At 36.1% G+C, this 24377-nt stretch overlaps 1 protein-coding gene across 2 annotated transcripts in view; it reads left to right on the plus strand.

Annotated features, from left to right (window-relative positions):
- The window catches only part of LOC127704555 (uncharacterized), a 75804-nt gene extending 52551 nt beyond the window's left edge, over window positions 1–23253 (plus strand). For both annotated transcript variants that reach the window (XM_052208643.1, XM_052208644.1), the window contains 2 exons: window positions 4072–4243; window positions 13576–23253. In XM_052208643.1, coding sequence (XP_052064603.1) covers window positions 4072–4243; window positions 13576–21116 — 7713 coding nt within the window. In that variant the 3' untranslated portion in view covers window positions 21117–23253. The remainder of the gene's footprint in view (window positions 1–4071; window positions 4244–13575) is intronic.
- Window positions 23254–24377: the final 1124 nt, after the last annotated feature.

Below are 24377 nucleotides of genomic sequence, written 5' to 3' on the forward strand. Positions count from 1 at the left end.
GATTTCTATCAGTTAAGCGCTTAAACGGGTACATACGCGCTAATAGGGTTATTTCACCTCTAAGAACCCATAGCTATCACCCGAGATAAGAAAAAAAATATTCTTTTTTTTAAAGGAGCAACGTATAAAACACGAATTATAGGTGAATAAGGAACGAATAAGTAACAGGGTATCAGTCGAGCACTGAAACTGGTGCATATGCGCTAATAAGATTTTTTCACTGCTAGAACCCATAGCTTAAACCAGAGACAAGAACAAAATTGAAAAGAATTTTTTCAAAAAGTGCAACATAAAACACACGTATTATAAGCGAATAAGGAACGAATAAGAAACAGGGTACCAGTCGAGCGCTGAAACGTGTACATACGCGCTAATAAGGTTATTTCACCTCTAAGAACCCATAGCTAACATCAGATACAAAAAATAATTGAACAGATTTTTTGTTAAAAGATGCAACGTATAACAAGCGAATAAGTAACCGGAAGAGCTGAAACTGGTACATACGCGCTATTAGGGTTATTTCACCCGTAAGAACCCATAGCTAACACTAGAGACAAGAAACGAATAGAATAGATTTTTTTAAAACATGTTAAAGGTGCCACGTATAACACATGTATTACCAGCAAATAAGGAGCGAATAAGTAACAGGGTATCAGTGGGGCCGTAAGCGGAAACATACGCCCTAATAGGGTGATTTCACCTCTAAGAACCCATAGCTTACACCAAAGACAGGAAAAAAATTGAAAAAATTTGTTTTCAAAGGTGCATCGTATAACACACGTATTACAATAGAATAAGGAACGAATAAGTAACAGGGTATCAGTCGAGCGCTGAAACGGGTACATACGCGCTAAAAGGTGTATCCCCCCCCCCCCCCTAAGAACCACCACTAGCTTACACCAGAGACAAGAATAACATTGAAAAGATTTTTTTAAAGGTGCCACGTATAACACACGTTTAACAAACGAATAAGGAACGCATAAGAAACAAGGTACCAGTGGAGCACTGAAACGGGTACAAACGTACGCTCTGATAGGGTTATTTCACCTCTAACATATAGCTAACATCAAAGACAAGAAAAACAGTGAAAAGATTTTGTTTTTAAAGGTGCAACGTATAACACACGGATAACATGTAAATAAGGAACGAATAAGTAGCAGGGTATAGTCGAGCGCTAAAACGAGAACATACGCGCTAAAAGGTATATTTCCCGTCTAAGAACCCATAGCTATCACCAGAGATAAGAAAAAGAATAACGATTTTTTTAAAGGTGCAACATAGAACACACGTATTATAGGCGAATAAGGAACGAATAAGAAACAAGGTATCAATCGAGCGCTGAAACGGAAACGTACGCGCTAGTAGGGTTATTTTACCTCTATAAACCCATAGCTAACACCAAAGACAAGAAAAAAATTGAAAAGATTTGTTTTTAAAGGTGCAACGTATAACACACGTTTAACAAGTAAATAAGGAATGAATAATTAAAAGGGTATCAGTGGAGAGCTGAAACGGGTACATACCGCTGATAGGGTAATTTCGCCTCTAAGAACCCATTGCTAGAACCAAAGACAAGAAAACTTGAAAAGATGTTTTTTAAAGGTGCAACATATAACACACGTATTATAGGCGAATAAGGAACGAATAAGTAACAGGGTATTAGTCGAGCGCTGAAACGATACAAATGCGCTAATAGGGTTATTTCACCTCTAAGAACCCATAGCTTACACCAAAGACAGGAAAAAAATTGAAAAAATTTGTTTTCAAAGGTGCATCGTATAACACACGTATTACAATAGAATAAGGAACGAATAAGTAACAGGGTATCAGTCGAGCGCTGAAACGGGTACATACGCGCTAAAAGGTGTATTTCCCCCCTAAGAACCACTAGCTTACACCAGAGACAAGAATAACATTGAAAAGATTTTTTTTAAAGGTGCCACGTATAACACACGTTTAACAAACGAATAAGGAACGCATAAGAAACAGGGTACCAGTGGAGCACTGAAACGGGTACATACGTACGCTCTGATAGGGTTATTTCACCTCTAAGAACATATAGCTAACATCAAAGACAAGAAAAACAGTGAAAAGATTTTGTTTTTAAAGGTGCAACGTATAACACACGTATAACATGTAAATAAGGAACGAATAATTAAAAGGGTATCAGTGGAGCGCTGAAACGGGTACATACATGTACGCGCTGATAGGGTAATTTCGCCTCTAAGAACCCATTGCTAGAACCAAAGACAAGAAGATTTGAAAAGATTTTTTTTAAAGGTGCAACATATAACACACTTATTATAGGCGAATAAGGAACGAATAAGTAACAGGGTATTAGTCGAGCGCTGAAACGGGTACATATGCGCTAATAGGGTTATTTCACCTCTAAGATCCCATAGCTAACACAAGAAACAAGAAAAAAGATCAAAAGATTTTTTTAAAAGGTGCCACGTATAACACACGTATTACAAGCAAATAAGGAACGAATAAGTAACAGGGTATCAGTCAAGCACTGAAACGGGTACATACGTAATAATAGGGTCATTTCACCTCTAAGAACCCATAGATATAACACCAGAGACAAGAACAAAATTGAAAAGAAAGCATTAACAAGATGCAACGTATAAAAAGTGAATAAGGAACGAGTTAGCAACAGGGTATTAGTCCAGCGCAAAAACAGTAACATGCGCACTTAAAAGGTAATTTGACCTCTACAAACTACGAACTAACAACAAAGACAAAAAACCTAAAGAAAAGAAAGCATTTAAAATTAAAACTGCAACGTATGAAAAGCGGAGGTGGAACGAATAAGAAACAAGGTATCATTCGAGCGCCGAAACGGTTCACACGCGCTAATAGGTTTATTTCACATCTTCGAATCAACACAAGAGACACGAAAATAAAGCAGTAAAAAGGTTTAACATCGAACAATGAACAAATAAAAAGCTTATAAGTAACAGGGTATAGTACAGAGCAGAAACGAGAACATATATGTTAATAGGGTAATTTCACGTATACGACCCAAGAACCAACACACGAGACACGAAAATAATGCAATTTAAAGGTGCAACGTATAAAAATCGAATAAGGAACAAATAAGTAACGAATATAAAGTATCAGGGGATCAGTCGAGCTTAACAAAGGATCATACATACGCATTAAAAGGATAATTTCACCTCGACAAACCAAGAACTATTACCAGAGATTATAAGATAAAGCATTAAAAGGGGGAAACATATTAAAAATTGATTAAGTATCAAATAAGGAATAAGTATCGAATAGGTAACGAATAAGGAATAAATAACGAATAGGTAACGAATAAGGAATAAGGAAAAAATAACGAAAAGATAATGAATAAGGAATAAGGAATAAGTTACGAATAGATAACGAATAAGGAATAAGGAATAAGTAACCAACTTAACGACCCTATACGCGCCAAGGTATGATTGTTTTGTTTTTTTATTTAATAACGTAATTCATACGTTATTATTTGTACAAAATATTTTTTTTTATTATATTTATTTCGGCAGACGGTATTAGACAAATGATGGCAATTTCGACATGTTTTTGACATCATAGTGGTAGCATCAATGAAATTTTTGCACTTGGGTATACAGATTTCTCTTAAACTAAAAAGTCAAAAGACAATTGTTATTAAAATGTCCCAAAAATGGCTTTTATCATGCCTGTTTTCTTTAAAGTATGTACTGATATTTCATTAACAAAAAGTACTTGTATTTATAGATCTTAACTTCATGGGGTTTTAAAGTAATTCAAATCCTACTTTACTTTTACCATGTTACCATGCAGGATCTGCTTACTCGTCTGGAGCACCTGAGATAATCGCCAGTTTTAGTGGGGTTCGTGTTGCTCAGTCTTTGGTTTTCTATGTTATTTTTTGTGTATTGTTGTTTGTCTTTTGACTGTTATCTTTTACTAGCCATGGCATTGTCATTTTATTTTCGACTTGCAAGTTTTGCTGTTTTTTTGGTATTACTGCTCTCTCTTTTACAATATATAAACATTTCTTTTACTTACATTTAAATGTTGTTGTTTTTTTCATCTTAGGCCGTTGTTAGACTTGGTGGTAGTGATTTCGAAGAAAAATGCACTAGAATTCTTCGTCCGCTTACAAGTCAAACATCTAGAGAGATGCAAAAAGCTAACCAGCATGTTATAGGAGCCATCCTTCAAGATGAAGAAAAAAAGATTTATGAGCCAAGCAGTTGTCCATGTCAAGGTGAATACAATAGTATTCTTGCTAACTTGCTATCTTACTATAATTGACATAGCATTAAAAGATTCAGAACCCAACCTAACCCAACCCAACCCTACCTAACCCAACCCTACACTACCCTACCTCTACACATACTATACCCTACCCTACCCTACCCTACCCTACCCTACCATAACATACCCTACCATACACTTACACCTAACCTACCCTACCCTACCCCACCCAACGACCTACCCTACCAAACCATACCCCTACATCTACACCTACCCTACCCTACCCTACCCTATACCTACACCTTCTCTAACCTACCATACCCTACGCTACCCAAACCTACCCTACCCTACCCCTACCCCTACCCCTACCCCTACTTCTACCCCAACACCCACACCTACACCTACACCTACCGTACCCTACCCTACCCTACCCTACCCTACCCTACCCTATGTTGTGGTGTCTCAATAAATACGTTATGATTGCAATATACGTTTAAAAATCGACGTGATAGCTATGACATCTAAACAATAACGTCATTCATTACAGCGTTATTGTTACAACGTTACCATAGATCAATGTTAGTACTTCGCGTATTTTCCGACATTCTGGGGGCCGACAAAAGTAAAATATGTAACGAAAATTTAAAAAGTTTACGTTCACAATATTGTAACAAACCGCCGCTACAGGCCGAGTAATTGTGGAAGGGTCTGTTGACAATCTTAAGGTCGATTATGCTCTCGTCAGGAATATACTGCAACTTGGATTTTCTACCTCCGAAGACGAATAGATGCCAGGCAATGCACTCGCTCTACTCCATAGTTGAGTTTTAAAATACAAATTCTAACGTATATTATAATTATTAACATATATATACACACAAATGCAGACGCCTTAGTAATCATTTTCGGGACATTTAGGTCACTTAGTGTGGTGAGGGATAACTGCCGCTACATTTACTTTTCCTTAAAAATACTTCATCTTATCATAATAAATTTAAGTATTTGAACAATTCTTGTCTATTCTGTTTGAAATTGGTCCGATAATGATAAACACGAAGATGGTTAAGCTTACTATTTAGACTTGAGCTAACAAAAATATCCGCCATTTCACTCAGCAGAGCCCTATTTATACTATTTGGAGATCCCTGAAAGCCAATCGAAAATAAGGGATCTAGCCAGGGATTCCTGAGGGCCAATGAGAAACCTGTCAATGTCGGACAAAATAGGAGCCTGACAGGAAAACCGGCGCATTAAGAAATTAAATATAAAACGAACATTAAAATGCCTGTCCATTAATAACTTTTCCGATATTAAACTTTATAGATATGTTACGGATCGGGTCTGTAGACCTTAAACTGTTATAAGACAAAATCAATATTTTAGGACGACCTTGGTATTAGGTTAAAAGTTCTTACACCTGGTATTGTAGCCAAAATTATTGGTTTTCAACCATTGGTTGCATGGCTTGTAAATGCACTGGTTTCATATAAAAAACTTTAAAATACTAACAAAGTCAAAATCAACTCTTAATAAATTCAATATGAAGCTATAAGAAATCTTTCATACAAATATAATAATACCCAGAGCATAAAACGGTACAGAGACCCCCCTTGGAACGTCAAGCGTCAATCATAGTATTTGGAGTTTTGGTTGTAAATTCCGTAGTAAAATAATCTAGGTCACAGGCCAGTCTATCTGTATACGTGGAAACCTACTCAGAATAATCTGGGGGCGATGTTGAAATAATTGCTGGTGGTATTTGCTCTGATATAGTTTACAGGGTAAAAGAACTATGGTCCCTGCTATATCGGGTTGCAACCTTCCAACAAGAGCAGAAATACAATGTGTACGTATAATTAATTTCTTCCAGTATACCTTCACTAGTCATAATATGGACAAAACATCTGATGATAACCTTAAATTGCAATACATAGACCCTGTTAAAGCATTTAATAAAATTTTCTGGTGTATTTTTAAAAGTACATTTTTACTGAGAAATTATGCAAATTTGTAGATTATAAAAAAAAAACGAAATACTTAATTGTTTTTACCAAAGGAAATCTGGTATTTTCAACTATAGAAACCATTTTAAACTACTGTGAAAGTCATTTTTATCATATACTTAAAGTGTAATGAAGTGCAAATTTTCAAAACTTGTCCTTTTACATAATTCTTTTTAAAAATAAGGGTTTTTAAATGTATTTCAGTGAAAAATCTTAATCAGTGATAAATGCACATGAGTTTTTTAATGAAACAGTGTGACATCACACATATTATGATGTCATTAAATAACGCCCTATCAAAATAATGCTAAGTTCAGTTTGCAGTGTTACATGAGGAACAGTAGCCTCAGGGTAAAGTAAAAATACTTCATTTTTTCATAATAAATTAGAGTATTTGAACAATGCTTGGCTATTCTGTTTGGAATTGGTCTGGTAATGATAAACACAAAGATGGTTAAGCTTACTAGTTAGACTTAAGCTAACAAAAATATCCGCCATTTCACTCAGCAGAGCGCTATTTATACTTTTTGGAGATCCCTGAAAGCCAATCAAAAATAAGGGATCTAGCCAGGGATCCCCGAGGGCCAATGAGAACCCTGTCAGGACTGACAGGAAAATGTCGGACAAAATAGGAACCTGACAGGAAAACCAGCACATTAAAAAATTAAATATAAAACGAACATTAGAATGCCTGTCCATTAATTACTTTTCCTTTATTAAACTTTATAGATAGAAGCTTAAAACTTTGTAACTAGACTTGTTTCCAATATCTAGCAGTGCGTAGTACTAGCAGACGCCGGTAGTACTTATATTAAATTCCAGCGGTAAACTGGTTAAAAATATAAGTCCTATAAACTATTCTTTTACAGGTATAAACAATGAAGCTTTAATAAAATTATTAATACAATGCCTTATTTCTTACTCTGAAAGACTACTTTAGATATTTAAACTTGCCATCAAAAGAGATCAAAAATGGAAAAAGTTAAAAGATACAAATGTTACAATATGTGCAGTTCACATTAATGTTCACAAAGTCAATAATATTTTCTGTTGCAGGTTATCACCAAATAAAGTTTATATCAGTATATGTAGTTGATTTCTTTCTTCAGTTGAATTGGTAAATTCCAGGTTGTAAAAATGATTGAAGGTCAGTTATTACAATATAGATAAAGACATTTAAATTAATGTCCATCGCAAATAAAATAATTTAGTCACTTAACCTTAACTGATCACAATTAAAGGTTATATCTTAGTCCATTCTTGGATGATTCTTCTGGCACACACGGCAGCTTCACGAAACGGCAATGTGACTAGTTCCTGGCCTGTATCTATGTGGCTTCTTGACTCCACCAGTTTAGGGTGTGCTCGTTCGGGCAGTCTTGGTAGCAAGTTATTTCCTTGGAGATTTTCCTCAAATGGATTTATGTGCGATCTGGTTTGAACGTGCCATTGCGATGTGTTCTCTGTTCTACTTTCAGCACCGACTATATTTGAAGTTAGTACTGAATGGTCATGTTTCCATTGCAACTTTGACGTGTATTTTCCGTTCTCGTCGTCAATACATGTGTTCTTGTATGAAATAACGTTTGCAAGATCTGGTCAAGATGTTGAAGGCTGGCTGATGTTTATATTGATTGGTCCTGATAATAAATATCCTATTTCTGACTGTACAGTGGTGGGTCCTTTTCCTCTTATAATTTGGTTCATGATAATTTCCCAGTAGTAGTCCGCGCCTATAAGTATATCGATCTCAAAATATTCTCCACTGTGCACAGAATGTACAAGTTTAAGTCCTTTCAAATGTGGCAAGCTCCTTGTAGTATTCGAAATCTTGTTCTGAATGGGGACGGCAATCTGTGGAACAATAAGTGTGTTGATATGCACCGTTTCTCCTGTGTCGGTCTGTGGTTGTATTGTTACAGTGTCTAAGATACGAACATTCTGAGATAAATTCACAGACAGATGAATCCTGACTTTTCCCGTCGGTTTGTCAGCCAATTTCTGAGTTATAAAAGAACGCTGTGCTCCCTTGTAAAATAAAATGTTACATTCTACTACTTGGCCGTTATATATAACTGGTGCAGATGCTGTTTTAAGGAAAATCTGGGGACTTTTTTGTGATGAAAGATTTGTATGTATACCATTTCGTACCTAGAGGTCTCGGTGGCCGAGTGGTCTAAGTAGTTACTACTTGTAGTATTCGAAATCTTGTTCTGAATGGGGACGGCAATCTGTGGAACAATGTGTGTTGATATGCACCGTTTCTCCTGTGTCGGTCTGTGGTTGTATTGTTACAGTGTCTAAGATACGAACATTCTGAGATAAATTCACAGACAGATGAATCCTGACTTTTCCCGTCGGTTTGTCAGCCAATTTCTGAGTTATAAAAGAACGCTGTGCTCCCTTGTAAAATAAAATGTTACATTCTACTACTTGGCCGTTATATATAACTGGTGCAGATGCTGTTTTAAGGAAAATCTGGGGACTTTTTTGTGATGAAAGATTTGTATGTATACCATTTCGTACCTAGAGGTCTCGGTGGCCGAGTGGTCTAAGTAGTTACTACTGTTATCACTAGCCAGTCAACACTAAGGTTTTGAGTTCGAACCCCGCTCATGCGGGTGCACTCGACTCCAATCTTAATTGACTAGGATTGTCAGTTTTCCTATTGAAGGTTGGTGGTTTTCTCCGGGCACTCCGGCTTCCTCCACCAATAAAAAACTGGCCGCCACGAAATAGGCCAAAAGCAGTGCGTAAAAGTGGTGTTAAAAAACACACAAAAATCAAATGATTTTGGACCTCATTAAAGGTTTGTACGTATTCCATTTTGTACTTCGTAGAAGATTTGAATATGTGCAATTTTGAACCTTGTGGAAGATTTATATGTGTTTCATTTCTTGGTTTAAATAGACTCGTTGACCTTTTGCTGATTTTTTGCAAGATCTGTAGATGTTGAAGGCTGGCTGATAATTCTATTGATTGGTCCTGATAATAAATATCCTATTTTTGACTGTACATCGTTGGGTCCTTTTCCTCTTATAATTTGGTCCATGATAATTTCCAAGTAGTAGTCCGCGCCTATAAGTATATCGATTTCAAAATGTTCTCCACTGTGTACAGAATGTACAAGTGTAAGTCCTCTCAAATGTGGCAAGCTCCTTGTAGTATTTGAAATCTTGTTCTGAATGGGGACGGCAATCTGTGGAACAATTAGTGTGTTGATATGCACCGTTTCTCCTGTGTCGGTCTGTTGTTGTATTGTTGCAGTGTCTAAGTTACGAACATTCTGAGATAAATCTCCGAACACAGACAGCCGAATGCTGACTTTTCCCGTCGGTTTATCAGCCAATTTCTGAGTTATGAAAGAACGCTGCGCTCCCTTGTAAAATAAAATGTTACATTCTACTACTTGGCCGTTATATGTAACTGGTGCAGATTCTGTTTTAAGGAGAATCTCGGGACTTTTTTGTAATGCATACATTACACTAGTTGTATCTGTTGTTTCAACCACGTTGATAGCTGTTTGTTGTATTTTTGGCTCCTGCTTCGTACCTGTATTATCCTCTTTCCCTTTACATATTCTTGTATGATGCATTCCGTTACATTTTTTACACCGTTTTTTAGACTTACATGCTGCAATTCGGTGTGACCCTAGACAGTTGAAGCATAACTGTTTCTGTTTTATAATTTGGTTTCTTGTGTTGGCGTCTGTTACATCAGTACAATCCGTGCTCACCTGAACAAAATATACATGTACGTGTATTTACTAGGGATGTCAACGAGTACTCGAGTACTCGAGTATCGCTCGGTAGTACCGAGTATCGATTACAAAAATGATACTCGACTATTCGGTTTCCTGTTAGAATGTTGTTGTTTCCTGAAGCTTACACAAAACAAATTATTGAGAGCGGCTTCCAGGAAATTAAGTAATATTCAAAGTTAATAAAAATAAAAATACTATTCGAATGTTTGCGTTTAACTGTCATTTAGAATTCCCAAAAACAGAGGTGGGCTATAAACAAGAGCACTTTTGCAAGGCTTACACGTTTTGCTAATCTTTGTCATTACCCCACCTCTGTACCGTCAGAGCATATATTTTCATCAGCACGACTGTAAGTTGCCTAACAAAATTGAGATCCTCGTCCCAAAAAAAGTTAAAAATATAATATTTTTAAATAAGAATAATTCGTTGCACCCTGTTTCGACCCTCGTAACATGATTAGAGGCATCAGTAAGTTCTAATCATCACCCGTTTGTTGATCATTTAATGTGTTTTTACGGTACCCTAATACTGTTGTTTGAGTAATCATTTTTCTATAGATATTAATTAATTACTTGATTTAATTATTGCCAGTTTACATAATTAGTACATGTGTTAAATGAGCTATTCCTTAAGGTATAACATTCTCTGGACTATTAGCTAGTCCTAGGTAATATGGTTGAGGTTTTTACGTTCATAAGACAACGACCAACAATACATAAAATTGGTATAATCTTCTGTTTCCATTTTGTAAATGTTTAGCGAGCGAGTACTCGAGTATCACTCGATAAATCCAACGAGTATTCGATTAGTAAATCGGCACCGAGTTGCCATCCCTAGTATTTACCTTCTTCCGTGCGTCTGTTAATTTTCTTTTGTTTAGTGATCTTGGTTGTGTACCCATGAAAAACGCTGTGTCTGCTTCTGTGACTCCCTGTCCTTCTTCGAGTATGTCAATCTCTTTAGTTATCGATTTGTGTAGATTTTCCAATATCAAATTATCTCTCCCGTGTTCTCGCGCAATAGATTTCCTTATATCAATTGGTAATTTGTCCAAAACAACTGGTACCAAAAGCGATCTATACATTTCTGGTGTTTGACCAAGTGACACTAATCCTCGCACATAATATTCAGAATTATAGTCTTTTTGTACCCTGACCATTTCATACCCCCCATTTCGTACCCTGGCAAAACATTTCGTACCCTGACCATTTTGTTCCTTGACCATTTCGTACCTCATGGAAAATTAACATGTACATTCGTACCTCATGGAAAATTAACATGTACATTCGTACCTCATTGAAAATTTATGTGCATGCCATTTCGTATCATGGAAGTTTATATGTATGCAATTTCGTACCTCATGAAATATTTATATATATATGCCATTTCGTACCTCATGAAATATTTATATGTATGCCATTTTGTACCTCATTGAGGATTTATATGTATGCCATTTCGTACCCCATGGAAGATTTATAAGTTTACTATTTCGACGTCATGAAAGATATATATGTTTTTGATTTCTTGGAAAAAAAACTGTCTTATTGATATGCGCCATTTCGTACCTTATTGAAGATTTATATGTATACCATTTCGTACCTTACCTCATGGAAGATTTGTGTGTATACCATTTCATACCTCATGGAAGATTTATATGTATACCATTCCGTACCTAGGGGTCTCGGTGGCCGAGTGGTCTAAGTAGTTACTACTGTAATCACTAGCCAGTCAACACTGAGGTTGTGAGTTCGAACCCCGCTCATGCGGGTGCACTCGACTCCAATCTCAATTGACTAGGATTGTCAGTTTTCCTATCGAAGGTCGGTGGTTTTCTCCGGGCACTCCGGCTTCCTCAACTAATAAAAAACTGGCCGCCACGAAATAGGTCAAAAGCGGTGCTTAAAAGTGGCGTTAAAACACACAAAAAAATCAAATCATTTTGGACCTCATTAAAGGTTTGTACGTATTCCATTTTGTACTTCGTGGAAGATTTGAATATGTGCAATTTTGAACCTTGTGGAAGATTTATATGTGTTTCATTTCTTGGTTTAAGAAGACTCGTTGACCTTTTGCTGATTTTTTTAAATCTGTAAAACTTTGTATTTATGATATTTATTTCAGGTATTGGCTAGCGCTTTAGTAACAGTTCGCATTTATGCCGATAACAATGATTTTGTAAATTTGTAACTAAAGACACGCGGCCGTACTAGCGTCTCGAGTTTGGCATTAATTAAGGATAAATCCTGCAAACAAACTACGGCTGGATGCATTTTATTTATGCTATATATAAAAAAAAATCTTCTCAAAAAGTTTGATATCCTATTTTTTTTTAGAACTTTTACAAATATAAGATACGAAATAGTGAACATGTATATAGTCCATGAGGTAGGAAATGGTCGATTCATTTTGCCCATAGTGTACCGTATGGTTTTTATCAATGGTACGAAATGGTAGATGTTGGGTACGAAATTGCAGAGGTACGAAATTACCAAGGTACGAAATGACTTGCTACCAGGATTCTAGTTTGTGTCAATAAGACCTCAAGCTATATACATCATTTGTCGGTGCGGGTAAGTTCATGAGTGCTTTCATGTAAGCATGAACCAGTTAACTAGGTTGTCCGTAACGATCTCTAAGAAGATTGACTGCGGTTTCGTAATTTGCATTGGTCAACACGAACCCGTCTATTGTTTGCGCGGCGCTTCCCTCAAGCTGGGCTTTAAGATAATTGAACTTTTGGATTGGCGTTAAAGTATCGTTATGGTGTATAGTTGACTCGAAACAATCCCAAAATGTCTGCCACTTGAGTATATCTCCATTTAAATAGGGCAAGTCGAACTTTGGAAGCCTATGGTAATTACTTTTTGCAGATCTCGGTTCTGACGGGACTTGAAACGTGATATTCGATTAATTCTCTGACGGACGGGTATGCACTGCAAGGGCGTGAATTGAATACTGTTGGTTCATTGCACATGTGTTCATATCAACTCTGACCTCTGGTATGAAATTAAATGCGTTTGTGTTAAGTCTGTTCGTTGAAGGATCAACATTAGCATGTGCAGTTTTAGTGTTTGATTCTAAAGACTTGATAAATTTACGAATTTGTCTAAGCTTGCAATCTAGTTCATACATATACTCATATGAGTCAGTGATTTCCTGTTCCAGATTTTCCTCCGATGTTTGATCTAAGAGTCTGTTATTCAGGCCATTCAATGTTTTCTGTTTCTGCGTGACGACATCATCGATCGCTTTCACTTCGTCAACTTCTGTGTCTGTGTTTTATTTTAACTCTTCGAATTTTACCAGTAACTTCGTGACGGCTTCTTTGTGTCCAGCACGAACTTCAGCTTTGTTGTGGATTCTCAATAAATACGTTATGATGCAATATACGTTTAATCGTCGTGATATCTATAAAATCTAAACATTCACTACAGCGTTATGGTTACAACGTTCAATGTTAGTATTTCTACCCTACCCTTACCCTTACCATTACCCTTACCTTTACCCTTACCCCTACCCCTACCCCTACCCCTACCCCTAGCATACTTTGTTTCAAGAACGATTTTTTATTCACAGATTTGCACAAACTAGAAATAGGGACCTGGAAAAAGACAACAGACATTATCAACACCAAATATGTTATATCCGACTTGCAAACACAGTTTGAAGATTCATCATGTCTGGCACTGGTAGGAACAGAAAATGAGGAAGTAACCGCTATGTTACATCATATTGCACTTGCCTTTTTAGAGCGCAATAACTGTTATGTTATTATCCCTATCAAAACACCAGTTGAACTGGTACATCACTATAAGGTTGATAGGAAGCAATTGTTTGTTCTAGAAGATGCTTGTGGTCGGCTATTTCCCATGCAAGAGTCTGTTCGGTATTTGATCGAACACGACAGTAGTTTCAAAACAATGTTACAGGCAAAAAAGACAAAAATATTGATTTCTTTCACCGCACGCGTGTACTGGAAAACTGATTTTTCGAAAACTGATTCGTTCTTCAGTAAATATATTCAGGATTTAGCACCCGATTATGCAAGTCAACTTGTACCGCAGCAAATTGTTAACACCGTTGAATTTGAAAATTCTTTAAGAGAACAATTGGATGACTGGTTTTTAAATGATAAGTCAAAACATTGTGCATTGTTTGCAATTACAATAAATAATGGTTGTATAAGCAGTTCATGTTTTAAAAAACATGACATTCAACTGGAAACCGATAAAATTCGACAAATTTTAGAAAAATATTCACTCGACTGTGTTCAAGTGAGAACCAGCTTATCGGATCATCCCGGAACTTATGTTTTAAAAGATGGGGATAAGTACAAAATTTCAAATCCAATGATGTTACATTTTCTTTGTTGTTACTTCTGTGCACACAAGAATATGCAAGATTTGTTCTTGCAGTTGGCTGATGAAAAGGTCTTTTATGAAAAATTGGTGATACAATGTACTCAAGAAACACTTGGGAAATACTTCATTTCTGTAAATATCTCGCAGGAGGAACGTTATTTCAGGCGAATACTTGATGATGTGTCTCAAAAATACTACAATGTATTTTATTGCAGACAAATGCAAGTTCCTGCATTTAGACAAAAACTGAGTGATCAATTCACTAAAAAGGGTAAGGATTGGATAATTGGTATGATAAATACAAAAGACCTACAAGAAATCGCTACCAACGGACAATTTCAGGGGTCCCCATTAGCAATAGCATGTAGTCAAGGCTATGAAGAGCTTGTTACCTTTATGTTACACCATGTAGAGCAAAATGTCAAGGATAAAATAGTTTCAGCTCTGTTCAGGATTACAGTTGGTCAAGGGTACCCTTTATCAGTAGTAAGACTGTTGATAAGTGATGCCAATGTGAATATTGTTTGGGATGATTCATGGACCGCTTTAAGTGCTGCCTGTCAACGAGGAAATCAGGATGTCGCAAACCTTTTGATTGAAGCAGGGTCAAATGTCGATAAAGTTGATGCATTAGGAACTACCCCATTAATGTTAGCATGCTACAAGGGTTTATATGAAACAGTACAATTGATAATACAAAGAGAGGTAGACATCAACAAGTTAAGCAAAAGCAAAATGTCAGCTCTAAAATATGCATGTATCAGTGGACATGAAAATATAGTTTCATTACTTCTAGACAATGAAGCTCACACTAGCACGGTTTACGGAGATGGAAGGACACCACTTGTTATAGCGTTTGAGGAAAGGCAAGATCGTATTATTTCATTGTTAAAAAACAAAGGTTTCGAAGTCGATACGAAAGATGCATCCGGTAAGACAGCCTTAGCCATGGCGTGCATTAATGGAGAAAAAGGGACAGTACAAAGTCTTATCAAATTAGGAGCAAACTTGAATTCCCGTGACAATGAAGGATGGGTGCCGCTTAGTCGAGCTTGTAAAAGAGGAGCAGAAAGCATTGTTAAAGTTCTTTTAATCGAAGAAACATTAGACCTTAACATGGCAGACAATGACGGATGGACACCTTTGAAAATAGCATCTTTGAATGGGCACAGTAAAGTTGTTAATATCTTGTTGAATACGCATAAACTTGAAATTGATCATGCTGACAATGATGGATGGACTCCACTTATGTCAAGTTGTCAAACGGGGCATGAAAAGGTTGCAAAACTGCTTATATGTGGAAATGCAGATGTAAATTATAGGAGTAAAGAAGGAATAACGCCACTCATGACTGCAATTCAGAATGATCATATTGCTGCCATTAATTTACTTCTTGAAAACAATGCAAACGTTGATCTTGATGATAATGATGGGTGGACACCACTTAGAGTTGCGTGTAACAATAACAGATATAATGCTGCTGACCTTCTTCTTCCGAAAAATCCTGATGTCGATAAACCTGATAAAAAAGGTTACACACCCCTTAAAATAGCATGCAAGAATGGATCTTATAAAATGTCCTCACTTCTCATCAATGCAGGAGCAGAAGTAAACAGGAAAGACAAGGACGGTTGGACACCTCTCAAAACTGCATGTAAGGAAGGCCATTTAAAGATATGTACATTACTTATGTCAAATGAAGCGGATATTAACATACCAGATTTACAAGGTTGGACACCACTTAAAACTGCGGCTGCGAACGGACATACGGAAATCGTCGAATGCCTTTTGAAGATTGGAGTCATTTTGGACAATCAAGATAACGACGGCTGGACGGAACTCATGTCAGCATGTCAGTCTGGTAACGAAGAAATTGCAAAACTCCTCGTAGAAAACGGCTCATGTGTAAACCACCAGAGTGTGAAGAAATTAACCCCATTGATTGCAGCATGTCAAAATAACAAGAGTAAAGTAATGTCGTTTCTTATCAAGAATGGAGCAAATGTCAATGTGTTTGATGTTGACGGATGGACGCCGTTACATTTCACATGTTTGAGAGGACACCTAAAAGCCTCAGAAATTCTAATTCAGAATGGGGCTGATGTTAATAAAGCTGACAAAAAAGGATGGACTCCCCTGAAAATTGCATGTAGAAATAAAAAAGCCAGCCTTGTTGAGATCCTAATTATTGCCAAAGCTGATGTTAATTTGGTAGATAATGATGGTTGGACTCCTCTGAAAACTGCATGCAGGGTAGGCGATGAAGACACAGTAGAATTGCTTTTGAATAATAATGCAGACATGAACAAAGAAGACGAAGAGGGATGGACGCCACTGAAAAGTGCTTCTGTCAATGGACATTATCAAATTGTCAAGAAACTATTGATGAAAAACGCAGATATTAACAAGGTTGATCATGAAGGATGGACACCATTAATGTCAGCATGCAAAGTCGGAATAGTCAAAGTCGCCAGTGTTCTATTAGAATACGAGACAGATGTCAATTGTTATAGTGAATCTACAGGGGACACTCCTTTAATCATAGCATGTACATATAGTGATGCAGAAATTATTGAGTTGTTGCTGAAAAATGATGCAGATTGGAAAAGGCAAAACAATATTGGACAATCTGCTCTTTTACTTGCTTGCATGTATGGGAAAACTCAAAATGTTTCGAAGTTACTTGATCATAGAGTTGATACAGATGTAACAGACAAGAATGGTATAAGTCCGTTAAAGGCTGCATGCCAAGGGCTGTACCTTGAAATTGTTGAATTATTGATAAAAGCTGGAGCCAAAATCAATATTGTTGACATGAACGGCTACACTCCGCTAATAAGCGCTTGTGAAACACAAAACAATCAACTTGTTGAACTGCTTATCCGTAATGAAGCAGATGTAAATATATCTGCTCGAGATGGATGGAACCCTTATCTCATCGCCATTAAAAACAGTGATGATGAAATTGCAAACCTTCTTATTGAGAATGGAGCTGACAAAAGCAAGGCAACTTTATTAAAAGCGTGCGAAATCGGGCATCTTCCTATAATTCAATGTTTACTAGACCAAGGTCGCAGTATTGAATCGATAGAAAAAGGTGTTATGACTCCATTAAAAATGGTGATTGAAAAACGACAATTTGTTGTTTTGGATTTATTTATAAAGAATAGAAGAACATTTGAACTTGACCATTTAATGTTAAAGGACCTCATTGACGAGTTCGACGAAGAAGGTTTATCTGCTCTAGCTAAAGCATGTAAAGATGCAAATACGGAAACATTGATGTATTTACTCGAGCAAGGAGCTGATATATTTCAACCAGACAAAATGGGGAGTTCTCCTTTGATATATGCATGTTTGAACGGAAACAAACAAAATGTTGATCTACTCCTAGAAAAATTCGTTGACAATAATAGCAAAATAGCCCTTGACTCTTGCAGAAGTTACCTTAACAAAGCGGACAAAGACGGATACACACCTTTAACAGCAGCAGCAAGCCAAGGACACGTGCCATTGATAGAGTTGCTCATATTAAACGGAACAGACGTGGACAAATTGGATGACCGTGGTAAAGCACCAATTATGTATGCTTGTGAAAGAGGAGATTTGCCCACAGTAAAATCGTTAGTTTCTAAAGGAGCCAGTATTACTATTGTTTCTGATAAGACATGTTCACCTTTTATATTGGCAAAACAAGCAAACGCATGGGAAATTGTTGATTATCTTATTGAAATGGGAATTAAATTAAACCATGAAGATCTACTAAGTATCAGTACTAATGAATCCGGTAATGAAAAGAGATGCGAGAATGATGTTTTTACAATGGCTTGTAAAAACGGATACAAAGCATTGGTTGAATTAATCATTGATGACAAACAAGCTGATTTAAATTCTCCTGATTGCGAAGGGTTAACCACTTTGATGCATGCCTGTAAGATGAACCAAACGAAAATAATAGAGATCATTGTTACAAAAGGTATTGACATAGATTTCGCAACATTGGACGGAAAAACGGCTTTGATGTTTGCATGTGTCGAAGGCCATACAGACATTGCTAAAATATTATTAAAACATGATGCTAATGTGAATAAGAGTGACAACTCTGGGTTAACTTCTCTGATGATTGCTTGTGAAAAGGGTCCACTATCAAGCATAAAACTATTGCTTCATTTTAAAGCTGACATGAACATGAAATCGGTTGTAGGAATATCTGCCTTTGAGATCGCCTGTTACGCTAAAAATTATGAAATAGTAGATTATCTTGTTAGTCAAGGACTGTATGATCCTTTGGAATACGATATCCGAACATTACTAGACAGTACACCTACTTATGGGAAAGAACTGATACAAATGGTCTGTAAGAGTGGCTATCAATCAATATTTAACATTTTAATTGAAAGTGAAGATGAAATCGATACGGCTGATGTTGATGGCAATAGTCTGCTCATGCTAGCAAGTCAATGTGGACACGATGGCATCATCGAGAACCTGCTGAAAAGAGGGGCAAATATAAATAACAAAAACCAAATTGGACACACTGCCCTCAGAATGGCATGCCAGGGGGGTGTTACAAGATCCGTGAAAATACTATTAAAGAATGATGCACAACCAAATAAAACTGACGAGGAAGGTAGAACTCCCTTAATGATTGTTAGTCAATGCGGCTGTCTCGATGTAGTGAAACTGTTAATACAACATAACGCCGACCTCAATTTGAGTGATATGAAAGGCACATCAGCTCTTATTCTTACCTCACAACAGGGACAATTTGAAACTGCAGAATATTTAATAACCAAAGGGGCAGACGCAGGTAAGTGTGACAACAAAGGCTTGAATTCCTTGATGGCAGCATGTCAAAATGGTCATTTTTCGATTGTTCGTTTGATTGTCAAAATGAAAATAGATCTAAACTCCAGCGATATTAACGGATATACACCACTTAGATTTGCCTGTGATGGTGGTCATAACGCCATTGTCGTTTTTCTTATTCAAAATAAAGCAGAAATAGACAAGGATGACACAAAATGTTGGACCCCGTTGAAATCATCGTGTAGAAATGGAAGCATTTCAACTGTAAAATTGTTATTGAAAAAGAAAGCAAAAGTAAATAAACAAGACAAAGATGGATGGACTCCCCTTATGTCTGCTTGTGAAAAAGGTCATGTTGATATCGCTGAACTACTCCTTAAATACAAAGCAGATATTGAAATGACAGAAACTGATGGTTGGACAGCTTTACGAATCGCTTGCAATAATGGACAGGCATCAACAGTGAAATATTTAGTGTCAAAGGGGGCAAATGTTAATAAAGTTGACAAAGAGGGATGGACTCCACTGAAAGCCGCATGTGTGGGTGACCCTACAAACAGATTGGATTGTGGAAAGATTATAGGAGTTCCAGAAGAATGTAAGGATACCTCATCATTTGATTCAGATTCAAGTAAGAAATACGAAGAGATAGTTATGTATTTGATCCAGAATGGTGCCGATGTCAATTTAGTAGATAAAGATGGACGGACATGCTTAATGTCAGCCTGTAAAGGTGGCCACATTGATCTTGTCAATCTTTTAGTCAGCAACATTAGCGATATCAACAAAGCTAATAGTAAAGGATCAACAGCATTTAAAATCACTTGCAGAATGGGTCATACAAAGGTCGCAAAAATACTTTTGAATCATGGGGCCGATATCAATAAAGCGGACAGTGATGGTTGGACACCTTTGAAAATTGCCTGTAAAGCTGGACACAAGGATACAGTTAAAATGTTACTTTGTAACGAAGCTCATGTTAACATTGAAGACAAAGACGGATGGACAGCACTGATGTCTGCCTGTCAAAAGGGTCATGTTGATATCGCTGAACTACTCCTTAAATACAAAGCAGATATTGAAATGACAGAAACTGATGGTTGGACAGCTTTACGAATCGCTTGCAATAATGGACAGGCATCAACAGTGAAATATTTAGTGTCGAAGGGGGCAAATGTTAATAAAGTTGACAAAGAGGGATGGACTCCACTGAAAGGCGCATGTGTGGGTGACCCTACAAACAGATTGGATTGTGGAAAGATTATAGGAGTTCCAGAAGAATGTAAGGATACCTCATCATTTGATTCAGATTCAAGTAAGAAATACGAAGAGATAGTTATGTATTTGATCCAGAATGGTGCCGATGTCAATTTAGTAGATAAAGATGGATGGACATGCTTAATGTCAGCCTGTAAAGGTGACCACATTGATCTTGTCAATCTTTTAGTCAGCAACATTAGCGATATCAACAAAGCTAATAGTAAAGGATCAACAGCATTTAAAATCACTTGCAGAATGGGTCATACAAAGGTCGCAAAAATACTTTTGAATCATGGGGCCGATATCAATAAAGCGGACAGTGATGGTTGGACACCTTTGAAAATTGCCTGTCAAGCTGGACACAAAGATACAGTTAAAATGTTACTTCGTAACGAAGCTAAAGTTAACATTGAAGACAAAGACGGATGGACAGCACTGATGTCTGCCTGTAAAAATGGGAATAAGGACATCGTACAGTCACTTCTAGAAAACAAAGCTGATGTTGAATATACAGCTCATGATGGTTCTACAACGTCAATGTATATTGCAAAACGTTTGGGCCATAGGCAGATAGAAAAATTGCTTAAAAGAACATTGGAAGGCTCACTTACAGGTGGTAATGAGGACGATGAACAGGGAGATGACGAATACGACGAAGCATCTAGCAGAGGGTTTTGGCGAATATAATTGCCCTTCCGGCAAAGTTTTTCTGACGACGGTGATAAAGATGATGTCGATGAAAGTATAAACTTAGCGCCTTCTTGATTTATTAGCGTCGATGTTAGAAAATGATGATAGTCCATGTTGTCCTGTTTCGTAGTCGCTTAATATAAGGTTTAAAGCAGTTTGTAACATGGATTCCATTATCATATATATCAAAAACAACTACTATTTTAATCATTTATGTACCAAAAATTGATTGTAATTGTTTACCTACATTTTTCATGTATACTTTTTAATATATGTGTAACTGTACATATAAAGGTTTTATATTAATGATAGACTTGTTCAACCTACGCATAGAGGATTTTATGGATGAATATGTATGTAAACATTATAATTATGACTTGTAAGTAGTAGTCTTTAAACATGTTAAACGATCATGCAAAATCAGGTTTTTAAGATTCATAGCATAAAAAACTGTAAAATGTATTTTTGACATGAACAAAATGGGTTTAAAGGTACGGAACGGGTAATATTTTTCTGTTTCCGCCTTACTAATACAGATAAAAACCACTTTTTTAATTGAAACTTATTGGAGTTTTCTCCCAAACCTGTTTTTACGATGCTTTCAATAGAATTTTTATGTTATTTTGTAATGGTCAATATGAAGTGTAATACATGAATTTCAACATACCTTTAAATCCTAAATAAGATCTCAAAGTATTTCATCTGTAGTCTTTCAGTAATGAATTGTGTTTGATAGATTTTAAAAAGGGCTGATATTTAGAGCATTGTAAAATGCTGTTATATGGCATACATGTATACTGTAGAATTCTTTTATTTTTGGGGAATGAAGAAAGTGTATTTTCATTTTTTTTAATATATATATATATATATATTTGTTTTGTTGTTGTTTTTTTTTTTGTTACTGTTATCCCTGTTTCACATATGTTCACTTAATTAAGACCTTTGGACATAACGTCGTACAACCGACTCTAGTCGTTTTGTTTTAAAACCGACGTGTACGATCGTGCATCTCATATTACGCAAGGAAGGACGGATTTTTTTGATCCAATTGTTTTTTTAACTTTTTGATTGAAAAAGGCTGTACCGTGTTTTGGTTTAACGCATATTGTCAAAATCTTTCATCACAATTAAAATGTTAAAATACATTTTCATTATGTCATACTACTTTGAACAGAATATCTATTTAGTTCCTGTTTGGCATATAATATGACAATTACACAGATAATACAAAAGAAAAATTACCTATAGATAGAATGTGCAATTCTAAAAAAAAACAAAAATTGAAACATTAAAATGAATATTAAAACCCTTATTAATCAAGTAATCTTTCCATTATATATCAACTAGTTTCTGAAAACAATTAAAGATTTTTGCTTATTATTGAAAATAAACTTAACATCATAGAAAGCTTTGTCGTGTGATGTTTATTATTTAAGAAAAAGGGAAAAAAAAGCCTGTCAATTTAGTCTAAAATGTACAAAAAAAACTTAAATAAATTCAGGAATTTTCAGATAGGTAAATACATCTCGATACGAACTGCAAGTCTACAGTGGTGCTTGATCGTATATGCTGGGTTTTTGAACAACATGATGCAGGTCGGTTGTACAGTGAACACATCAAACCTTCGGGTCCTCGATTGTCTTTTGTTTCTATCGAAGGGGAAAGGTGTGTAGTTTATTGCGTTATTGTTATCTGGGTTTATCAATTGTAACGAATGAATATGTAGTATCTATTAAATTTGATAACATCGAAAAGCAAAGTGAAAAGTTTTATAGATATATATATATATTGACAATGGTAATCTTATTGTTTAGCAAATTCCTACTTTTTGTAGTTATATATAGTTGTATAACAAGATAAATATTCGCAATAACAAAATTTATTAATGATATGTAGTACACGAATGTTAAGAAAAAAGCAATTTGAAAGAAAACAATATGTAATGATTCATTTTTATTGTTTTATTGGTAACTGGGGAAAAGGAGAAGGTTAAACAAGTTTCATAGTAGAAGAAATATTAATAACATAATATTTATGCATGTAGAATATTTTATATTATAAAATAATATTTTGTAAGTTCATCAATAACCAGAATTAAATTTACTAAATACTTATATTATATTTATTTGATATTTGTCGTGTCATGTTTATACTAATTTTATTCTCATCGATGAGTCATTTGGGGGTAACGTACGATTCTGCAGTATTCTGATCGTACATACATTTACAATAGAAAGAACGTGAAAATATACCTTTGCAATTGTTGATACCGAACGCGACTACGAAATTTTTCCATAACAAAATATTGAGTATAAGTTATGCAATAGTGTTAAACTGTCACATGGAACACTTAAAACTTTCAGCACCAAATGTATCGTATCCGGGCTTCTCTATATACTTTTTCAAGAGAGTCGAAAGATACCAAAGGGACATCCAAACTCATCAGTCGAAAATAATGTGACAACGCCATGGCAAAAAAGGACAGCAGACAAACAACAGTACACGAAACACAACATAGAAAACAAAAAAACTGAGCAACACGAACCCCGCCAAAAACTAGGGTTGATCTCATGTGCTCCGGAAGGGTAAGCTGATCCTGCCTCACATGTGGCACCCGTGCTGTTGATCATGTAAGTACAAACCTGGTCATAAGTCTAATTCGGTAGGTCACATTCGGGGAAAAGGGAACGTGATTGTAGTTACGACATTGGATCATATCCGTCGTCATCCGTGAAACAGATATTCCACAACGGTCAACCAACTCGTGATGGCGTCCGTAAAATTTACGAAGGGATGATTTCAACTTCACCACTTGGAACTATTGGTTTAATAACTTCCTGGTGAGCAGCAATCCTCTCTCCAGGAAATCATGATAGAAAATACAAGCCCTTGAATATCGAATAAACTAAGAGACATATATACTCTGTATGTAGGCGCATACACAATTATTCAACATACGCAGTTAGCCCTCCTTCAAAAAGATAGATGATATATACATATTTTGGCTTAAGATTTTGTTTCTTTACAAGAAAAAAAAATCGTCAAATGATTTATAGTGTAAGAATGTGCGTGGACTAACATTGCCAGATTTCACATACCATTATACAATATTGAATATAGTCTCTGGATCCGCCCATGGAAAACTGAAACTATCATTTCGCTTTGTTCTCTTATCTGTCTAGTGTCGTCTACGTGTGGTATTCCGTAATATTCAATATTTACCATTGATATAATGTACGGAGAGGTGGTATAATTGCC

The sequence above is a fragment of the Mytilus californianus genome, unplaced genomic scaffold (genome assembly GCF_021869535.1).
Source record: "Mytilus californianus isolate M0D057914Y unplaced genomic scaffold, xbMytCali1.0.p SCAF_6, whole genome shotgun sequence".
NCBI lineage: Eukaryota > Metazoa > Mollusca > Bivalvia > Mytilida > Mytilidae > Mytilus > Mytilus californianus.